The 22,166-nt window shown below is 48.8% G+C and overlaps 1 protein-coding gene across 1 annotated transcript in view; it reads right to left on the minus strand.

Annotated features, from left to right (window-relative positions):
• The window catches only part of LOC140385855 (cadherin-7-like), a 141,601-nt gene that overhangs the window by 92,787 nt on the left and 26,648 nt on the right, over nt 1-22,166 (minus strand). The window contains exon 2 of the mRNA XM_072468448.1: nt 654-1,001. Within this exon, the coding sequence (XP_072324549.1) occupies nt 654-854 (201 nt within the window). The 5' untranslated portion in view covers nt 855-1,001. The remainder of the gene's footprint in view (nt 1-653; nt 1,002-22,166) is intronic.

Raw genomic sequence — 22,166 nt, forward strand, 5'->3', positions numbered from 1 at the left:
CGAGTGCTCTTGCTTCCTCTTTTTCTCTGCAGAAGGCAGAAAGTCCGAGGGCCGGAGAATCACGGAGGTGTGGAGAATCTGATGCCCAATTCATTAATCGGATGCACCAGCGGGGCACCAGAGCATTGGAAAAGAATCGGCACTGCCGGTTTTTTCCCTGACGCTGGATTCTCCTTTGCATTAGGAACTCCGCTACACGAGGCAAGTGGCGGAGATTCCAGCCCCTTGTGCCAGCTGCGACTTAGCTGATAGCTCTCCTGCCTCTGAGGCACAAGGTCATAGATTCCAGTGCTACTCCATGACTTCAGCTTAATGTTCTTGGCTAACACTACAGATGGGACTGCTGCTTTGCTCGAAGTGCCATCTTTTGGGGAAGAGGCTATTCCAAATTCCGCTCTGCACTCTCTCGCGGGGATGTAAAAGACCCCACACCACAATTTTGAGGAGGAGCCAGAGATCACCCCCCATGTCCCAGCCAATAATCAACACGGGGAAAAAAACGAGATGACCTGGTCATTACCACACTGACAGCGCTTCAGAGGTTGCTTCCACTGGCTGTAAAGCGTTCTGGGCCATTCATTGCTCGTGAAAGACTGTGCAGTGTATAAATACAAGTCTTGTTTTCTTGAACTCATCTCAAAGCAGTGACCTACCTTGCCAATGTGGAGTGGCTCTGTTCCAAGGTATTCTTCCAATACAAAGAGTTGGTTCCACACCCATTTCTGTTTGACGTGTTGGTGAGAGGTAAGCTGACGGTTCGCTTGCTTGTGTTCCGGGTGAACCGGAGTCGTCAGGCACCAATCCAGCATCACACACCCCATCAGGATAGCCCACCATTCGTAGCGTCTCAGCATTCCCTGGCAGACGTGACGGTTGAGTTGGCGGGGCAGATTTCCCGAGCGAAAGCTTTTTCCTGGTAGGAAAACACCGATGCTGAACAATTTGGAACGCACGGGGAGAACCTTGTACCGAATCTTGTCCCAGTTCAGCTCTTTACATCACTGAAAGACAAAGGAACAAGAGATGTGACCTTCAGCTGCACCCATGATTACAGGATTTAATATTTTTTTATCATTCATTTATTCATGGGGTCCAGCGGTCGCTGGAGAGACCAGTCTTTGTTGCCCATCCCTAATTGCCCTTGCCAAGGTGCAATGTTGTCTGCTAGACAATAAGTAAAGGTAGAAAATGTTTTTGCACATCTTTATCCAGCTACCAGTCAATATCTCAAGTCGCCACACACAGTGAGGCTGAATGTGGTTCAGAAACGGGCAATATCTGTTCAGCTGGCCATTATAAACTTCTCCTGATTTTAATTCCCAATATCAACCAAAGTCATAATTACCCCCAGGGAGTGAAGAGGAAACCTAGTCTTTAGAGGGTGCAGTAGCGGGGTGGTGCTGCCTTGGATTATTGATCCAAAAATATGATTTTGAATCCCGCCAAGGTGGCTGCTGGGGAACTTGAATGCAGTTAACTAAAGCACTTCTTAAGCAAGTGTGCGTATCAGTAAGAGTGACCGTGAAGTGATTGGATTGTTGGAAAGACCTATCTGTTTGAACTGAAACGAACGATGCCCTCTGCTTACCCTGTCTGCCATATATATTCATCTGGTTCAAATGGCCATCCGATTAATAATGTCCTTCAGCAAAGGAAATCTGCCATCCTTATGTGGTCTGGCCCACATGTGACTGCAGACCCACAACATTATGGTCGGCTCTTAACAGCCCCCTCAAGGGCAATTAGAGATGGGTGGCATGGTAACACAGTGATTAGCACAGTTGCTTCACAGCGCCAGGGTCCCAGGTTCGATTCCCGCTTGGGTCACTGTCTGTGCGGAGTCTGCACGTTCTCCCCGTGTCTGCGTGGGTTTCCTCCGGGTGCTCCGGTTTCCTCCCACAAGTCCCGAAAGACGTGCTTGTTAGGTGAATTGGACATTCTGAATTCTCCCTCTGTGCACCCGGGCAGGCGCCGGAGTGTGGTGGCTAGGGTCTTTTCACAGGAACTTCATTGCAGTGTTAATGTAAGCCTACTTGTGACACTAATAAAGATTATTAATATTATTAGATGGGCAATAAATGCTGGCCCAGCCTGCGACGCCTATGTCCGATGAGTGAATTTTAAAAAATGTGACTGAATCCACAGCAAAGTTGACTCTTAACCCTCCAGAACGGTCTAATAAGCCCCTCGGTTATATAGGGTTGTAAATGCTGGCCTTGCAAGCAGTATAGGGATCTCATCAATGAATTTGAAAAAGTTGCAGCACAGATAAAGAGCGATGATAATTAAATCTCGTGATGCAAAACAAAAATCACTCAATGTCCATTTTTAATGCTTACATTTTGTTCTTACTGTGATCTTTCTTTTCATTTAAATCCCCTTCGATATTTCGAAAAGGTGACTGTTCGCATAAACTGCAGCTTCTTGGCAGGTTGGCCTCGGAAGCTTGTGTCATGGGGCAGTGTCCCTTTAAGAAATGCTTTGTATGATCAAATGGCTTCAGTGATGTCATTGTGTAGGTGGAGCTGGGCTGTGGCTCTGAGTTTTACTTTCGTTTACACATTTTGGAAACTGGAGTCAGACAGAGGCGTCGTGTGTGTGTCTCTCTCTGCATGTTAAAAGGTGTCTCCAGATCACTTGATAATTTATCAGTGATAACTGCTTTCTGGAAGGAATTCACAACTATTGTTTTGGTAAATGGGTTTTCGGGTTCATGGATGTTGTTACTTGATTGAAACAGTTAGGGGAAGTTATTAAGGGTTGTATATATAGAGTACTGTAGCTATGTGGGGTATTTATGTTTGTAGTTGACAAAAATGCTTACTGTGTGTTAATAAAAATGTTAACTGAATTCATAGAATAAACCTTTGTTTTGATTAAAAGTGCTTAAGGCCTTTGTTGAATAACACCTGAAAGGTAGGCACTTGTGGTCCTCCTAACCAAAATCTATAAACAGTTGTAGGTCAGGTGAACTCCATTATATACTTTGGGGTTCTCCTGGCCCATAACACTTTGGTAACACAGACATGGACATTTGGTGGAGAGGTTGGCAGGGGAGCAGGCAGGCTGTCATCTCTTCCATCGGGCCAAGGCCGCTTGCCCAGGACTGAGCCTCCCAGCACCCTTTCCACTCATGGTGAGCACAGAGTGCAGGATGAGTTTGACACTCTGGAAATCCCTGTCAGAATTGGCAGCTGTCTTGAGATTCAATACAAGGAAAGAATTACACATCACGGAAGGAGGCCCATTAGCCCAGCGAGCCTCTGCTGGCTTTTTGATCCCCAAATCATCCCCCCCCCCCCCTTGCCCACCCCAACCCCGTCTCCCCAACAACAGCCCACCACCACCACTGCTCTTTACCCATAGCCCTGCCCAGTTCTCTCTTCAATTATTTATCCAATTCTCTTCTGAAAGAAAATGATTGAATCTGCTTCTACCATCTTGTCAGGCAATGCAAATCTCACCAAATAAATGTTTTTTTTTTTGCTTATGTTGCCTTTGGTACTTTTGCCAATCATCTCAAGACCTGTGTCCTCAATTTTATCAAATCGATATTTCCCAGAGTCAAATATCTGCCCCCCGGCCCCCGATTTTATTCAATGTGAGCTGCCAAAGAAGCTGGGAACAGAGGTGCTGCAAAATGGTGGACATGGCGGTGATATTGATGGAGCGCAACACCTGCTCCATGTTGGGCCAATTAGTCCCCAGCTCTGCATGATGCCTTGACGCAAGACAGAACTAGACGCTTCCGCAACTTTAGCAATTCTTTTCATGGGACGTGGGGGTTGTTGAGAAGGCCAGCCTTTGTTACTTCATTGCCCCCTGAGAAAGCGGTGGTGGTTGTCGTGTTATGTAATTTGGAATAACACAAGCTGCCACTTGATGCAGTTTTGAGTAAAAGATGCTCCAGACTTTGAAGTGAGTTCAATGTGTTTTATTGAACTATTAGCACAGTTCTCAATGAGTTCGACTCTCTGCTAATCTAAGTGTAGTCACTCAGTCTGCCAGCTGGCAGTGCCACCTGTGCACCATGGCAGTGCCAGCCTGGTACCCAGATGGCACTGCCGCAGTGCTAGGCTGACAGTGCCAGGGTGCCAATGCGACACCAGCCATGCCAGGACATCACCCTGCCCAAAGGGAATTCATCTGTGGACCTCCAAACCCCTGGAAGATCCCCACAAGTGCCATCCCATCTGGTGCCCATTTGTGGAGACCAGTGCTAAACGGCGCTCGCCTGAGGTCACTGAGATGAGGGAGAAAGATCCCAATGGCTTGGGTACCTCGGGAATCTGCACATTAAAGTGAGACGAGCTGTCTCGCTCTAATATGCAGATTTGCTAAAACATGATCGCAACATCTCACGAGGTTGTGTTAGACCTTGCGAGGCGGGTAGATCCCAGGAGCGGGGCCTCCCGGCATCTATTGGCCATGTTGTGCCATGGCGAGCTGCTTTTAGGGCGCAGCATGGTCGTAGAATCGCGCCAACGGTCTTTTACCGTGCTGATTTCTGCAATCAATTCCTGCCCTACTCTTCCAGCCTGGAAACAGCCAACACGAGTGGTGTTCAATATCTTCACTCCCACTTGGCAACTGAGTCCTGCTCTGGAATGCTGTGAAGCCATCTGGAGACAATTCACCCTCAATTCAACCAAATAAAAATCTTCCAAATTATGCAGGTGATTCACTTAAGGTTGATTAATTTTCTGGCAATTCTGCTGAACATATACCCGTCTTTTTTATTATTAATTTATGGGATGTGGACGTCGCTGGTTAGGCCAGCATTTATTGCCCATCCTTAGTTGCCCTTGTGAAGATGGTGGTGAGCTGCCTCCTTGATCCGCTGCAGTCCCTGAGGTGTAGGTACGCCCACTGTGCTGTTAGGGAGGGAGTTCCAGGATTTTGACCCAGCGACAGTGAAGGAACGGCGATATATTTCCAAGTCAGGGTGGTGAGTGACTTGGAGGGGAACCTCCAGGTGGTGGGGTTCCCAGGTATCTGCTGCCCTTGGCCTTCGAGATGGTAGTGGTCGTGGGTTTGGAAGGTGCTGCCTTGGTGAATTTGTGCAGTGAATCTTGCAAATGGTGCATACAGCTGTTCCTGTTTGTCGGTGGTGGAGGGTTTGAATGTTTGTGGATGGGGGAGCAATCAAGTGGGCTGCTTTGTCTTGGATGGTGTTGAGCTTCCTGAGTGTTGTTGGAGCTGCAGACATCCAGGCAAGTGGAGAGTATTGTATTTCATTGCACACCTCACCTGGGTGTAGATAAATGAATAAATTCCATCTGGGACATCAGGACAAACTTCCCTCCTTTGTTGTTCAAAATGTTGTTCCATGGGGTCCTTTACACCGAAATGACAGGGCACTTGGGGCTTTGGTTTAAATTCCATCCAAAAAGAGGTACTGCATTAGCAGAGCAAAATATAATATCGGAGTGCAGAAATTCAGAAACAACTCAAATATTGGGCAGAATGTTACTGGAATGTCAGGCTCAGACTGAAAGATGGCGTGCAGCTCTCCAGTTACAAAGACCAGGGGCGTCATTCTCCGACCCCCCGCCGGGTCGGAGAATGGCTGTTGGCCGCCGTGAATCCCGCCCCCGCCCCCGCCCCCACCGAAGTCTCCAGTACCGGAGATTGGGCGGGGGCGGGAATCGAGCCGCGCCGGTTGGCGGGACCCCCCCGCTCAATTCTCCAGCCCGGATGGGCCAAAGTCCCGCCCAGAAATTGCCTGTCCCGCCGGCGTAAATCAAACCTGGTATTTACCGGCGGGACCAGGCGGCGTGGGCGGGCTCCGGGGTCCTGGGGGGGGGGGGCGATCTGACCCCGGGAGGTGCCCCCACGGTGGCCTGGCCCGCGATCGGGGCCCACTGATCCGCGGGCGGGCCTGTGCCGTGGGGGCACTCTTTCCCTTCCGCCTCCGCTACGGCCTCCACCATGGCGGAGGCGGAAGAGACTCTCTCCACTGCGCATGCGCGGGAAACTGTCGGCGCCCGCTGACGCTCCCGCGCATGCGCCGGGAAACTGTCAGCGGCCGCTGACGCTCCCGCGCATGCGCCGCATTTCCGCGCCAGCTGGCGGGGCAACAAACGCCATTTCCACCAGCTGGCGGGGCGGAAATCCCTCCGGCGTCGGCCTAGCCCCTCAATGTTGGGGCTAGGCCGCCAAAGATGCGGAGTATTCCGCACCTTTGGGCCGGCACGATGCTCGTCTGATTGGCGCCATTTTTGGCGCCAGTCGGCGGACATCATGCCGTTGGTGGAGAATTTCGCCCCAGTTTCCTCTCCAGATTTTTAAAGAAAAAAAGATGAGCGGGCATGGTTTACGCCATCCCTCTGGTGGGGAGGGGCTTGATAGAGCTGGCACCCAGCTCCACACCTGGCTGTGGAAAATGGGGGGGGGGGGGGGGGCGCGCAGGGAGAGCCTGGAAAATCCCGCCCAAAACATTGTTGTTATATAGAATGCTCTTCCTCAGAGAGCAGTGGAGGCTGCGTCGTTGCACGTTTTATTTCAGGCTGATTGTAGATTGACAGGAGAGTCAAATGGGTAGATAGGAAATTGGAATTGAGGCCACAATCAGCTCACCCTGATCTTATCAAATGGTGGAGGAGGGTCAAGGGGCCGAATGGCCTACTACCTATATTCATGCGTAAGGACCTATACAATGGGCCGCAGGGCGACACAGTGGCTAGCTCTGCAGCCACACGGCGCCAGAGACCTGGGTTCAAGTCTGTCTGTGCGGAGTCTGCACCTTCTCCCCGTGTGTGCGTGGGTTTCCTCCGGCTGCTCCGGTTTCCTCCCACAGTCCAAAGATGGGCAGGTTCGGTAGGATTGGCCACGCTCAAATTGCCCTTGGTGTCCGAACATTAGGTGGGGTCACGAGGGTAAGGAGAGGTGGAGGGGAGGGCAGTGGGCCTGGGTAGGAGCTCCTTCAGAGGGCCGGTGCAGGCTCGATGGGCCAAATGGCCTCCTTCTGCACCGTAGGGAGTCTAAGATTCTAAACGTGAGTGGCAGCTGCAGTAATTTTGTTGACAATGATTTGAGATTGTTGTGGAATGCCTACTTTCATTTTTCTTTTGAATATAGCATTTCATTCCGGGTATTAAAAGGAGCAGAAAGGGCTAGGAAGAGGCGTGCATGTCTTCCATGTACAGTCCGCTGTGCATTTCGGATAATGACAAGATCTATATTTCATTAGGGAAAGAAATAGCTGGAAAGTACCCAATCTAAAGGTAGGAGCACGCTTGATGGCTAGCTCCCTGGGCAGAAATGAAACAAATTTTGCTGCGCGACAGATAAATATTTTTTCCTGTGAATGACGTGGCTGCAGTTTGATTGCACTCATAAACAAAATGATCATTTGGACGCAGGTAGTTTTGACAGTGGGTGGCCTGCACGCTGAGCCTGCAGAGTAGGAGGCATGTCGGTGGGTCCAATTGAACCTGTGTCAAGAAGGAGCACTGAATACATTTACTCCTCCATTTCCCACCTCTCCCAGCAGGGCAGCTGAATGAATTTTAAAAACCAAGAAGGGGCCAAAGACGCGCAGGAAATAACCCCGCAAAAGCAAAAAAAAAAAAATGAAACGGAAACAGCCGCACTGTTCTGCCTGTGAGTCAGTTAGAATTAACTGCCTCATCTCGTTCCGTGGCCTTTGCAATCCAATGTTTATTTAAAACAGACAAGGGAAAGGTGGACCCTGGAAAGCCAGCTCCTCAGCCTGTCAGTTTAATTGATGGCTCAAGTTGTCCCTTTGTGAGGGAACCTTTTCAAATGATTCAAACGCATTACCTTTGGCGATCTGGCAAGTGACGTCTGTATTGCTGAATGACGACGGCACTACCGCTGGTGACATACAGCAGCTCGGCTCGGTCGTGTTCGCCGCCCCGGACTAATGTAATAATCTCTCTCCACCACCCCCTCTCTACTAGTGGCCCTATCACTTTTTAATAATATAATAATCTTTACTGTCACAAGTATGCTTACATTGACACTGCAATGAAGTTACTGTGAAAAGCCCATAGTCGCCACACTCCGGCGTTTATTCGGGTGCACGGAGGGAGAATTCAGAATGTCCGAAAGCCAACACTTGGGGGTGGGGGAGAGAAGTGGGGAGACATCTTTCGCGACTTGTGGGAGGAAACCGGGGCACCCGGAGGAAACCCACGCAGACACGAGGAGAACGCGCAGACTCCGCACAAACAGTGACCCAAGCCGGGAATCAAACCTGGGACCCTGGCGCTGTGAAACAACAGTGCTAACCACTGTGCTACCACGCTGCCCAGATCTCTACTGCTGGCCCTATCACTTATCCATCCACCGACTCCCCTTCAGTCAATAAATGGTTTATTTACGCGTCTCCTGCCTTGCCAGCGTGCGAGCTGTTATTGATCTCCCCCCACTTCTCTCCCCCACCCCCAAGTGTTGGCTTGCGATTTAGCGACCTGTATTGAGAGGTGGGGCATTTAGCATTTCACTGCCTCCCATTCTTTCAGCAGAACTTAAGGAGAGCCAGCAGCAACGAGGGCGGAGGTTACAAGCTGACACATAGAACATAGAAAAATACAGCACAGAACAGGCCCTTCGGCCCACGATGTGGTGCCAAACCTTTGTCCTAGATTAATCATAGATTATCATGGAATTTACAGTGCAGGAGGAGGCCATTCAGCCCATCGAGTCTGCACCGGCTCTTGGAAAGAGCACCCCACCGAAGGTCAACACCTCCACCCTATCCCCATAACCCAGTAACCCCACCCAACACTAAGGGCAATTTTGGACACTAAGGGCAATTTAGCCCTTCTTAGCAATTTTGCACTTAGCAATTCAAACCCCACCTAACCTTTATAACTAAGGGGCAATTCAGCATGGCCAATCCACCTAACCTGCACATCTTTGGACTGTGGGAGGAAACCGGAGCACCCAGAGGAAACCCATGCACACAGCGGGAGGATGTGCAGACTCCGCACAGACAGTGACCCAAGCCGGAATCGAACCTGGGACCCTGGAGCTGTGAAGCAATTGTGCTATCCACAATGCTACCGTGCTGCCCTTAAGAACATGGGGGACAAAAAAAAAAGCATGAAGGTGCAATTGTTGCAGAAATCAGATTCAGCCGCCATCCAATTGTCCTTTTTAAAAGACAGTTTGTACAGATTAGACCGTGAAACAAGGGGGAAATAGTAACAGCATGTTAAGATATAGAGTGAGCTCCTGCACAATTTATGGTATGAGTATCTCATAGACTTCAACGGAGCCCACACAAGTAAATAGGATTGAATTGATTCACAGCTCCTGCTTCCGCTTTCAGAATGTAAATAGCTTGGCTTTAACAGCCGCACTCAAACTGGTGGGCTGCCCAACTCCGCTGCGACATGACACTGCAGTCCTGTCACTGCCATTACCCAGTGGGGAGCAATTAGGATTGCGCCGCCCTTTTTTCCAACCCAATTGCGGATCTACGTCACAGGGAGGGGGAGCAGTGATTATTCCCACTACTGCGCCACAGGAGATCAGCAATAGATGCTGTTGTGTTGGTATTGCATTGCATTCAGCAATTGCCGCAACCTTCCTGGATATATTAGTTTCAAATTCCTAGGGGGGCACATCTCCAAAAATCTGTCCTGGTCCACCCACGTCGACGCTACCACCAAGAAAGCATAACAGCGCCTATACTTCCTCAGGAAACTAAGGCAATTCGGCATGTCCACATTAACCCTTACCAACTTTTACAGATGCACCATAGAAAGCATCCTATCGGGCTGCATCACAGCCTGGTATGGCAACTGCTCGGCCCAGGGCCGCAAGAAACTTCAGAGAGTCGTGAACACAGGCCAGTCCATCACACGAACCTGCCTCCCATCCATTGACTCCATCTACACCTCCCGCTGCCGGGGGAAAGCGGGCAGTATAATCAAGGATCCCTCCCACCCGGCTTACTCACTCTTCCAACTTCTTCCATCGGGCAGGAGATACAGAAGTCTGAGAACACGCACAAACAGACTCAAAAACAGCTTCTTCCCCACTGTCACCAGACTCCTAAATAACCCTCTTATGGACTGACCTCATTAACGCTACACCCTGTATGCTTCATCCGATGCCAGTGCTTATGTAGTTACATTGTATATGTTGTGTTGCCCTATTATGTATTTTCTTTTCTTCCCTTTTCCTCCCATGTATTTAATGATCTATTGAGCTGCTCGCAGAAAAATACTTTTCACTGTACCTCGGTACACGTGACAATAAACAAATCCAATCCATCTAATCCAATATTACAGCGGCCTATTTGGCGAAACTATCAGCGTTCATTCTCATTGTTCCGCTGTGCGGTAGTCACCACTGTTGTATTGTTTATACCGCGCACGGGGGTATTACGATAAGGCCCCTGTACTGTAGGTACGGGGGTAGATCCCTGCCTGCTGGCTCCGCCCAGTAGGCGGAGAATAAATGTGTGGGCTGTCCGAACTGCAGCCATTTCGGCAGCAGCTGCGGGAGGCTGCACATCTCTGCGTAATAAAGCCTCGATTACATTCTACTCTCATCTCGTCGTAATTGATAGTGCATCAATTTATTATGCAGAGATTTTACAATGATGGATCTCCGCATCAAGCCTGATCGCCTGCAGCTGCACCCTCGAGCAGATAACGCCAAGTCGGCTTTCGCACATTGGTGAGCTTGCTTTGAAGCATACATCGGATCTGCGACAGACCCACCCTCAGAGGCACAGAAGCTCCAGATCCTTTTCAGGCGGCTGAGCTCCGATATCTTTCCCCTCATCCGGGACGCACCGACCTATGTTGAGGCCATGGTGCTACTGAAGGAGAACTACACTCAGCAGACTAACAAAATCTATGCCACGCACCTCCTGTCCACGCGGCATCAACTCCTCGGTGAGTCTGTGGAAGATTTCTGGAGTGTCCTGCACGTCCTGGTGAGAGACTGTGATTGCCAGACCGTTTCAGCTGCTGAACATTCTGACCTGCTCCTTAGAGACGCGTTCATTACGGGCATAGGTTCGGCCTACATCTGCCAGCGCCTCTTAGAAGGGGCTACCATCGACCTCGCGGTGACCAAGAAACTAGCACTCTCGCTCACAGTCACCTCACGCAATATACAGGCAAATGCCCCCGACCGCACGGCCCACCCCTCCTGGTCACCGTGGACCCCACCAGCGACCTCCCCCATCCAACCCCAGGCCTGCGCCGCGCGGCAGCCAACCAACCCCGGGGGACCCAAGTGCTACTTCTGCGGACACTTTGAGAGTCCGCATATGCGCAGAATAAGGTGGAAATCCAGAAGCTGTTGTCAGGGTGTCTACGCTCCTCCAGTGGATACACTGTTGAGTTCCTTCCAGAGTGCAATCAATTAGAAATCACTGAACTGATTCAAATTTCCACTTTACGCTTTTAGTCTCACCGCAAAATCCTATGAAAAGGTTACAGCTTGTTGAATGAGATGTTACTGGGTTTTTAACGGTGTACAAACCCCATCATTTCTGCTCAATACCCTCACTGATTTGAAACACCAATTTTATGGGTGGAATTTAATGGGTGGTGTTGCTTCCTGGACTGCCACCTGGAGAGTTGGTGGGGAATGCATCCCGACGACACACTACTCAGTATTAATTGGCCGGATATCAAAGTTCCACCTCCCACACAGGTGGGAGTCCCCCTTCGGGTATCTGCTGGCCAATCTAACAGCTCTGCTTTTCCCAACATCATCACGATGAGCAGTGGCTATTCTAAATCCTGGAGCCCAGCACCAGCTAAATGTGTTGGGAGGAGGAGTGGGCTCCTCACCGTTTGGAGGGAGGCATAGCAGCCCTGACTAAACCCCCAACTCCCTCCGTCCTCCCAGCTCTGACCCGACTTCCCTCCACTAGGCCCAGCCTGACTCCCAGCTCTCCTCCTAATCTACCCCCTCAGGCTCCACCACATCACATCCTACATATATGCCTTGTACATTTGCCCTCTGCCTGGCTTGTCAAAGACATTTAAACTTGGCTGGGCCTTTAACCTTAGTTTACAGCAGTTAGTGCTGTACAAAGGGGCATGGCTTACGTACCTGCGACTGAGCTGCCTTCAACTGTAGGCCACAGGAGCCCATTGCACTACACCAATCTTTCTCAGCCTGAGTCAGAAGATTGGGCGAGATACTTACTTTCTGGAAATCCAGCCACTCCTAAGAGCAGAGTAGCAAACTTGCTTGATTTCCACTCCACCGGATGTTACAGGCTGAGTGTGAGTCAACCAGCCTTGTTAACCAAAACACTGCCTCTCTCATGAGAGACTCACCGATGAGATCCCAACTTGGAACTCTCTCCAAAAGTCGCTCCAACTCAACAACGGGTCACCTCACAGGGTTTCAATCTCCTCTCCCAAGATTCCACTCTCCTGAATTCCAGAGTCTGCACTCCAGCACCAGCTTACAAGCACAGCATCAGCCCCTTGGCCAAGCTGAGCAGAATACTGCTGCGTCAACGGGTTGCATTTGCCCGGATGACCAGCGACACTGAGTCATCAACCCTTTTGCAGCCTCTTCCGATCACCAGGGCTCTTCGTAAGTCCTCTTCTCGTGTCAGGACCTCATCTTCTCTAACGTCAGGTCTGTAGTGTTCTTTGTGGTTCTGATCTGCGGATGGTTGGCGTAGTGTTTAACTAGCTTTTATAGTAAACAAAGCTAAAGATTTATTTACACTACTTAATTGGATTCGACACTTACTCGTATATAATAAACAGTTGACAATGAACATACAATCTACACTCATCTACCACTAATCTCTACATTAATACAATAACTATGATCTGCTCTCACTCGCACTATCTTTCCTACAGTCTTTATCTTAGCCTTCTCCTCAACACTCTTTCAGAAGGCTTAGCATCGATGCTTTATATAGTTCGGCATCTAGCTCCCTCTAGTGATTGATTTGGACACAACGGGCTGGATCCTCCGATAATGGGTCGAAGTGTTGGCGCCATCGTAAACGCCGGAGCGTTTTACGATGGCGTCATCTGGCCGCTAGGAGCAGTGATCCTGCGACGCACAAGGGGCCGGAATGACATTGGAGCGCTTCACGCAGCTCCAGCTGCCAATACGTGCCCCAGCACAGCCAGCGCGGGTCCACGCATGCACGTGGGTTGCCGTCTCCGCGCCGGCCCCTGGGCAACATGGCAGGGCCTTACAGAGGCCCGGTGCGGAGGAACATAGGCCCCCCCCCTTGAATTAGCCCACCCGCCAAACGGTAGGCCCCGACAGCGGGCCTGGCCACCGTGGAGGCCCCTCCCCAGAGTCGGATGCCCCCTCCCCACTCACCAGGACGGTCCCTGCAGCCATAATGCCGAGGTCCCGCCGGGTAGGACCACGCGCGAACGACGGCGGTGGGACTCGGCCGAACTCGGCGCACATTCGGACCGTTGAGCGCGGAGAATTTCCGGGGTGGGGGGGGCGCTTTGAGTGGCCCCCGACTGGTGCCGCGGTGACCGCGCCGGCGTCATTGCCGCTGATTCTCCGGTCGCCGAAGAATAGGCAGCCCGGTGTCGGAGCGACGTCGCGGGATTCGCGCACCCCCCCGGCGATTCTCCGGCCCGGCGTGGGATCAGAGAATCCCGCCCAACATTACCCCTTACAGTTCTGTACATTTATCATAATGTCACAAGGTCTGCCAGCCAGATCCCTTTCTTTGGGCCCACTTTCTCCGCTCCTCCTTTCCTCTTAACTGGGTCTTTCTTATCCTTTGCCTGGGAGACTCTTCTAGACCCAGCTATGGTGCTCCACTCCTTGGTCACATTAACCGGTGTTTGCACCATTACTTTGCAAGCGCACTGTTGTCAGGTTGGCCGTGAATTTTAATTCCGGGAGCACGCGTGCTGACAGATCTATCGGACTGAGCGACGTGGCTAAAAGCGCTATTTAATGTCGACAGCTGAACAATAGAAGGTTATCTTTGAATGGCCTCAGTTGAGAAATTTATTTTATGAATAAAATAATCCGAAATATTGGAATTGCTAATCGTTCCCTCAACACATCTTAAAGAAGCTCACACAACGGGGGTAATTCTGACTTTAGGCCTCGTGGTAACATAGCGATACTCAAGATCAATTGATTTAGCTGGTTTCTGAAAGGCTCCCAAAGGGTCTGTCTTGAATGTTGAGAAAGCTATTAATCAGATATAGCAAAAAGAAACATTTAAGAAGATCCCTGATGACAGGATCAAACGTGTACGTGGAACTAAGGCATATCCCCAAACAAGGAAGCCAAGAACATGACTCCTTCACAATGTTATTTCTTCAGCCTGATAAGCGGCCGATCCATCTCAGGGATAAGTGTTTGATGAGTCCAGCCACATGTTCAAAGAAAGGACAGTGCAGAAATATTTGCAAATTAAGCTGGGAGAGATGTGTTTGAAGCAAGCTAGTGTTTTGCTGTGGCGATTAGCAGCGAAACAAGACAGGACATGGAGAGTGAATCTGTCACTTGATAGCAATCCAGGAGACATCAATGCTGAAATTGGAACAGGATGTTAGTGCGGCTCCTTATGGATAAGACTGGATTTGGCCCTCTGTAAAACCAGTCAGTGCAATGGATTGTGAAAGACAGAACACCAAAGGCAATTTCCCAAACTATTCGAGGCCTGGGGAAAATGGAATCCAAGAATACTAAAAAGCTTAAGTCGAGTGTCATTAACATGCAACAGAAGAGCTCAACTGTTCTGTGTGGGAAATAGATAATCTGGACAAAGAGATGGAAAACGCATAAGTAAAACAGACAAGCCTTTCTTTGTCACTACTCTGCTTGTTAACAAACACACCAGCTAAAGCTGAGCAAATGATGGTCCACACCTTAAATAGCCACTTCTCTCACCCACCAGTGCCTAGTGGTAGCAGTTTGTACCATCAACAAGATACACTGCAACACAATTGCAGTGGATAGCACAATTGCTTCACAGCTCCAGGGTCCCAGGTTCGATTCCCGGCTTGGGTCACTGTCTGTGCAGAGTCTGCACATCCTCCCCGTGTGTGCGTGGGTTTCCTCCGGGTGCTCCGCTTTCCTCCCACAGCCCAAAGATGTGCAGGTTAGGTGGATTGGCCATGATAAATTGCCCTTAGTGTCCAAAATTGCCCTTAGTGTTGGGTGGGGTTACTGGGTTATGGGGATAGGGTGGAGGTGTTGACCTTGGGTAGGGTGCTCTTTCCAAGAGCCGGTGCAGACTCGATGGGCCGAATGGCCTCCTTCTGCACTGTAAATTCTATGATTAAAAAACTCATCAAGCCTTCTTCCACATCTGCTTCCAAACCCACAACCTCTACCATCTGGACGGACCGGGGCATCAGATATATGGGAACGTCACCATCTTCTGCAAGTTCCCCTCCAAGTCATGCACCATCCTGACTTGGAAATGTATTCCTTCACTGTCTCTGGGTCAAAATCTTGGAACTCGGGGGAGTCACGTGATTTGAGCGCGGGAGCAATTGCGTTTTCACGAGCACCAGCTCTGCTGTTCTTTTAATACGTTATTTTACCCTGGTGCACATTCCATACTCGTTTTTTCTCGGGTCACATGGCTTGTGCTGTGTCCCTGGAAGATCACGATTGGTGTTTTTGCGAGGGAAAGTCAAGGTAAAATGTTAAAATTCTCGTTTGTTGATGGCGGTGGGAGTGGGCTGGGGCGGGGTCCGTCTGGGGGTGGTGTAGTTGCTGCTGAGTGACCTCTCACCTGGGCAGTGCTGTGTGCAGCTGATTGACTTGATTTATTGTCACGTGTATGGAGGTACAGTGAAAAGTACTGTTCTGCGAACACTCCAGGCATCTGGATGGTGGCCGCCATCAAAACTGTTGTCTTGGCTGAGGATCACGGCTCTGCATTACAAGGTGTCAAAACTCTCTTTGAAGGATTGCGGGATATCTTTGGGAGAGTGGTGCGGGCACACAAGAGGTTCTTGCACGCAAAAGGGCACTTTTCCCAGCAGGGCCCGCCTCAGTTTGATCAAGATCCTGCTGTGTGCTGTATTGTCTATCCTGATGGGGTCGGGAGATGGGGGCTGGGTGGGGTGTGCCCTTGGGCTGGATCCCTGGTGAGAGAGTTCCCGGTTGAGTTTAAAAATTGGAAATCTGGACCTGGAGGCTGGGTGCATCAGATTCGATGGAACATAACGACTGCTGTCTTCGAGGTCAGGGGTCGGTTGGGCCCATCGATCACCGGTTCTATATTGTCCTATTCTCGATTTTTGTCTTGATGGGCCAGAGGTGGCCGAGCGGTTTGAGTCATTCCCACCGGCCGGTATCTCAGCTATGGACTGCCTGGGTGTCAGAGAGCCAGCATGGTGGAAGTGATGGTGCCTCGTGCTTCGATCGCTGGAATCCTTGAGGGATCCTGAAGAGTGGTCATTGATACTGCCTTATCCTTTACTTTCCCGTGCAACATGGAAGATGTCTTTATCTTGCGATTTACCTTAATCCTGAACATTACTCCCTGTTGATGATGTTGTTGACTATTGGTTGCTGGGTTTTATTCCTGTAGGGGAGTGCGAAATATGAGCACACAGGCTAGTTTCGTCGTTATCCTGTTTTAGCAAAACCAGACTGAGTCAATTCTGAAAAGTGTGATCTGAGCACAGTTCTACTCCTTTTTTGTCATTATTGTTGTATTCTGTTGATGACTCAGAATGATTTATTTGATAACACATGGAAGGATAACATACAGAATCTATACAGACTGGGTTTCCCTGGAACCACCCGATGTGCGACTGTCCTTGTGTACGCCTTACAACCTTCTGCCGATAACCGGATGTCACATGACTGATGTCTGGCGCCACCTGCTGGTGGGAGGTCACATTACTGAGTGTATGCAACATGACCAGAGGCATATCACCACGATTATGTCTTATAATCCTTGTGGTTGGGGAGGGGAGTGTTTTTATCACCCCACCCCCACCCCGCAGTCTAGTTCACAAAGAAGATGAGTGAAGATGAGGGGCGGAGTGAGGGACGGAAGGTTGGGGTTGGTAGGGTTAACCCAGTCCTCACTGAAATTGTGGATCGCCACCCAGTTAGAGCTGATCCTTGTCGGGCTTTTATTTTTAATATTTGTTGGTTTTTTTTTTAATGTTACTGCATTCGTGACTTTATCCTTCGATGGCCTAAGCAGATTTTGTATCCTGGGGAGGATTCAGTTCCTTCCAACTCTTCCTTGAGGTTGAGTTTTTTTGCTTCCTCTTCGCTGTCTCCCTCTTTACTCCTCCTTTGAACGATAATAATGTGATGATGATTATTGGCTCAGGCTGAGGTGGGATCGGTAATTGTGGTTGGGGGGGGATGGGTTGCCGAGATAAATTTTCCACGGTGGGTGGTCGCTAAGTTAGTCTGACAATATTGTCTCAAAATCTTATTGAATTAAATCATGAACCATGTGTCCAGCAGCATGTATCTTGGACAGATTTGGGGACAGCACGGTAGCATTGTGGATAGCACAATTGCTTCACAGCTCCAGGGTCCCAGGTTCGATGCCGGCTTGGGTCACTGTCTGTGCGGAGTCTGCACATCCTCCCCGTGTGTTCGTGGGTTTCCTCCGGGTCCCCTAGTTTCCTCCCACAGTCCAAAGATGTGCAGGTTAGGTGGATTGGCCGTACTAAATTGCCCTTAGTGTCCAAAATTGCCCTTAGTGTTGGGTGGGGTTACTGGGTTATGGGGATGGGGTGGAGGTGTTGACCTTGGGTGGGGTGCTCTTTCCAAGAGCCGATGCGGACTCAATGGACCGAATGGCCTCCTTCTGCACTGTAAATTCTATGATAATCTATGAAGAAGTCAATTGTCGGACATTGATTAGAATCGACGCAGAAAAGATGTAACTTATCAAATGGAGAACAATCTATGGATCTATTACTTTTAATATTATCTCCAAATCTTATTGAATTAAGTCATGAATGATGTGTCCAGCAAGCATGTACCTTGGACAGATTTGGGGTAAATGGCAACTTCTGTGTCGACAGCATGATTCATCTGCAAGAACCTGCAAAGTAAACTTCACAACATGTTAAGAGAGAACTAGATTCCCAGCTAAAGGTGCTGCATGCTGACTCAAACATATCAGCAACTAGCACATGTACTATTTTTTGTAATACAGCATCTTTCCTAGCCTGAGGATGCCCCAACGCACGTTGACAGACGATGAAACACTTTTTTTTGAAGTGTTGTCAGTGTTAATTCCAGCAATCGTATGTTGAGGAAAGAATCAGAGTGAAGACAGCCTGCAGCTGGAGACAGCTTCATTTCCAAGCTGGCGGATTTAAAGACACAAACTCTTCCAGATGAAAATGAAAATCGCTTATTGTCACAAGTGGGCTTCAAGTGAAGTTACTGTGAAAAGCCCCTAGTTGCCACATTCCGCCACCTGTTCGGGGAGGCCGGTACGGGAATTGAACCGTGCTGCTGGCCTGCCTTGGTCTGCTTTCAAAGCCAGAGATTTAGCCCCCCGAAGTCCAGTGTGTACACCTTTATATACCTTTGGAATGACGTCAGAATACATAAAACATAGAACATTACAGCGCAGTACAGGCCCTTCGGCCCTCAATGTTGCGCTGACCTGTGAAACCACTCTAAAGCCCATCTACACTATTCCCTTATCGTCCATATCTCTATCCAATGACCATTTGAATGCCCTTAATGTTGGAGAGTCCACTACTGTTGCAGGCAGGGCATTCCACGCCCTTACTACTCTCTGAGTAAAGAACCTACCTCTGACATCTGTCCTATATCTATCGCCCCTCAATTTAAAGTTATGTCCGCTCGTGCTAGACATCACCATCCGAAAAAAAAGGCTCTCACTGTCCACCCTATCCAATCCTCTGATCATCTTGTGTGCCTCAATTAAGTCACCTCTTAACCTTCTTCTCTCTAACGAAAACAGCCTCAAGTCTCTCAGCCTTCCCTCATAAGATCTTCCCTCCATACCAGGCAACATTCTGATAAATCTCCTCTGCACCCTTTCCACTGCTTCCACATCCGTCCTATAATGCGGCGGCCAGAATTGCACGCAATACTCCAAATGCGGCCGCACCAGAGTTTTGTACAGCTGCAACATGACCTCATGGCTCCGAAACTCAATCCCTCTACCAATAAAAGCTAACACGCCGTACGCCTTCTTAACAACCCTCTCAACCTGGGTGGCAACTTTCAGGGATCTATGTACATGAACACCGAGATCTCTCTGCTCATCCACACTGCCAAGAATCTTACCATTAGCCCAGTACTCTGTCTTCCTGTTATTCCTTCCAAAATGAATCACCTCACACTTTTCTGCATTAAACTCCATTTGTCACCTCTCAGCTCAGCTCTGCAGTTTTTCTATGTCCCTCTGTAACCTGTAACATCCTTCCGCACTGTCCACAACTCCACCAACTTTAGTGTCATCTGCAAATTTACTCACCCATCCTTCTACGCCCTCCTCCAGGTTATTTATAAAAATGACAAATAGCAGTGGCCCCAAAACAGATCCTTGTGGTACACCACTAGTAACTGGACTCCAGTCTGAAGATTTCCCATCAACCACCACCCTTTGTCTTCTTCCCGCTAGCCAATTTCTGATCCAAACTGCTAAATCACCCTGAATCCCATGCCTTCGTATTTTCTGCAATAGCCTACAGTGGGGAACCTTATCAAACACTTTACTGAAATCCATATACACCACATCAACTGCTTTACCCTCATCTACCTGTTTGGTCACCTTCTCAAAGAACTCAATAAGGTTTGTGAGACACGACCTACCCTTCACAAAACCATGTTGACTATCTCTAATCAAATTATTCCTTTCCAGATGATTATACACCCTATCTCTTATAAACCTTTCCAAGACTTTGCCCACAACAGAAGTAAGGCTCACTGGTCTATCGTTACCAGGGTTGTCTCTACTCCCTTTCTTGAACAAGGGGACAACATTTGCTATCCTCCAGTCATCTTGCACTATTCCTGTAGACAAAGATGACTTAAAGATCAAAGCCAAAGGCTCAGCATTCTCCTCCCTAGCTTCCCAGAGAATCCTAGGATAAATCTCATCCGGCCCAGGAGACTTATCTATTTTCACACTTTCCAGAATTTCTAACATCTCCTCCTTATGAACCTCAAGCTCTTATCGTCTAGTTGCCTGAATCTCAGTATTCTCGCAATTAGGCACAGCTGCTCTTATTTACCGCCATGAAAACATGTACTTTATTGCAGCATAATTCCAACATTCACAGATTCCCTCATGATAACAAGTGACATTTCTTTTCAGACAAAAGATAAAACTGAGGAAATCCCTCCCAGATGACAAAATCACACATTTCCAAAACTCTCAGCCTGAGTCATCCCCTTTCTAATATCCCCAGCAATTTATTTTCACTACGAGTCTTCCCTCTGGTAAAACAATCTGATAACTGGTGGCTTGCATCAACCCACTACAGCGTCAAGATTTTCTTTCTCTCCGCCTTTTGTTTTGGGCTTGCGATATCAATTGGTCATCTCGTTCTTTCACTTATCTTTGTATGGAGTGTACGTTATCCCAAAGAGATCGATTGTCAATACAATATTCTCTTGGGATATTGACTTTGTCATTTACCCTCATGTTGAAATTCCCGTTAATGTAATTTAGATGTAAACAATGCCATGCCAAACCCGTCTACCAATGTGACAGTGTCTGCGCCAGGGCTCTCTTCAATATAGCCTTATTTTCCCAGCTTCCCATGCCAAGGGACAACACTTCCATAATATCTCTTGTGGGTCAAAATAGAAACGCGTTGCACTTGCAAACCCATCAACAAGGTTTATGTAAGAGGCGTCACTGGACACAATCAATGATATATTCCTTAGGTTGCCCGAAGTTTGAACCTTCAGTACACATTTCTCCATCTTTAATTGTTTTGATTCCTGGAAGACGTCCTGGACATTGGGACGTTTCATTCTCGTTCTTTTTTACTCATTCCCGTGGTGTGAGTGATGGGCCAGTATTTATTGCCCATCCCTCATCGCCCTTCAACTGAGTGGCTTGCTGGGCCATTTCAGGGAGCCATTTAAGAGTCAGCCACATTGCTGTGGAGTCCGGAGTCACGTGCAGTCCGGTTAGAATGGCAGGTTTCCTACCCTGAAGGACATGAGTGAACCAGATGAGGTTTTTACGACAATCGACAAGGGTTTCTTGATCATTATTAGACTTTTATTTCCAGATACATTGTATTGAATTCAAGTTCCACCAGCTGCCGGGGTGGGATTCGAACCCACGTCCCCAGAGCATTACATTGAGTCTCTGGATTACTAGCCCAAGTTCAAGAGCATCAAAGTTAGCATTTGTTTTTGTCTGTGTGCCCAGATAGTTTAATTGTCCAATCAGCTGCTCGGTCTCACCTTTGGAAGCATCTGTATCTTTCTATGGGGACCAAACTTGAATGAGTATCATTGGACTAACACGTTCTCAATATGATTGTGGTGTAAAGTAACTGCAGATGCAAACTATTTTAATTCTCATCCATCATATTTAATGGACTCATTGGCCTAACTCTCAACCTTAAAGTCTGTTCTAATCCTACCAATAACTTTGTTTTGAATCTCACTCGCGTCACCACATTGGAAATCATCAACGTGCATCACGAAGATGCCGCAGGATCTGCCTTCAGATGGAGACAACCCAACTTTACAACCCTGATCAAACCGAAAGGCATCACAGTCTGGAAGCATTGCTTAATCAATATACGCACTTACTCAACATCCAAAGTTTCCCCTCTACTTTTGGCACCGCTTTAGGAGGTTTCAGAAACACTTCTCTCTGGCGGTAATCACCCTGCAGAAATGCAGCTTTTATATCGAGACAACGTTGTCACAAAGACCAGAAAATATTTCAAATTGACCTTTCCTGCTGTGGGTGACTCCACTCGAACATTTTTAGCTGCTAAGCATTGTTCAAATCACCGGGACACTAGAATTATAGAATTCCTACAGCGCAGAAGGAGGCTGTTCGGTCCATCAAGTCTGCATCGACCCTCTGGAAGAGCACCCTACCTGGGCCGACTACCCCGCCCTATCCCCACAGCCCAACCTAATCCACACATCTTTGGACACTAAGGGGCAATTTATCATGGCCAATCCACCTAACCTGCACATCTTTGGACTGGGAGAGGAAACCGGAGCACCCGGAGGAAACCCACGCAGACACG

This window comes from Scyliorhinus torazame, chromosome 11, assembly GCF_047496885.1.
Source record: "Scyliorhinus torazame isolate Kashiwa2021f chromosome 11, sScyTor2.1, whole genome shotgun sequence".
NCBI classification, from domain to species: domain Eukaryota; kingdom Metazoa; phylum Chordata; class Chondrichthyes; order Carcharhiniformes; family Scyliorhinidae; genus Scyliorhinus; species Scyliorhinus torazame.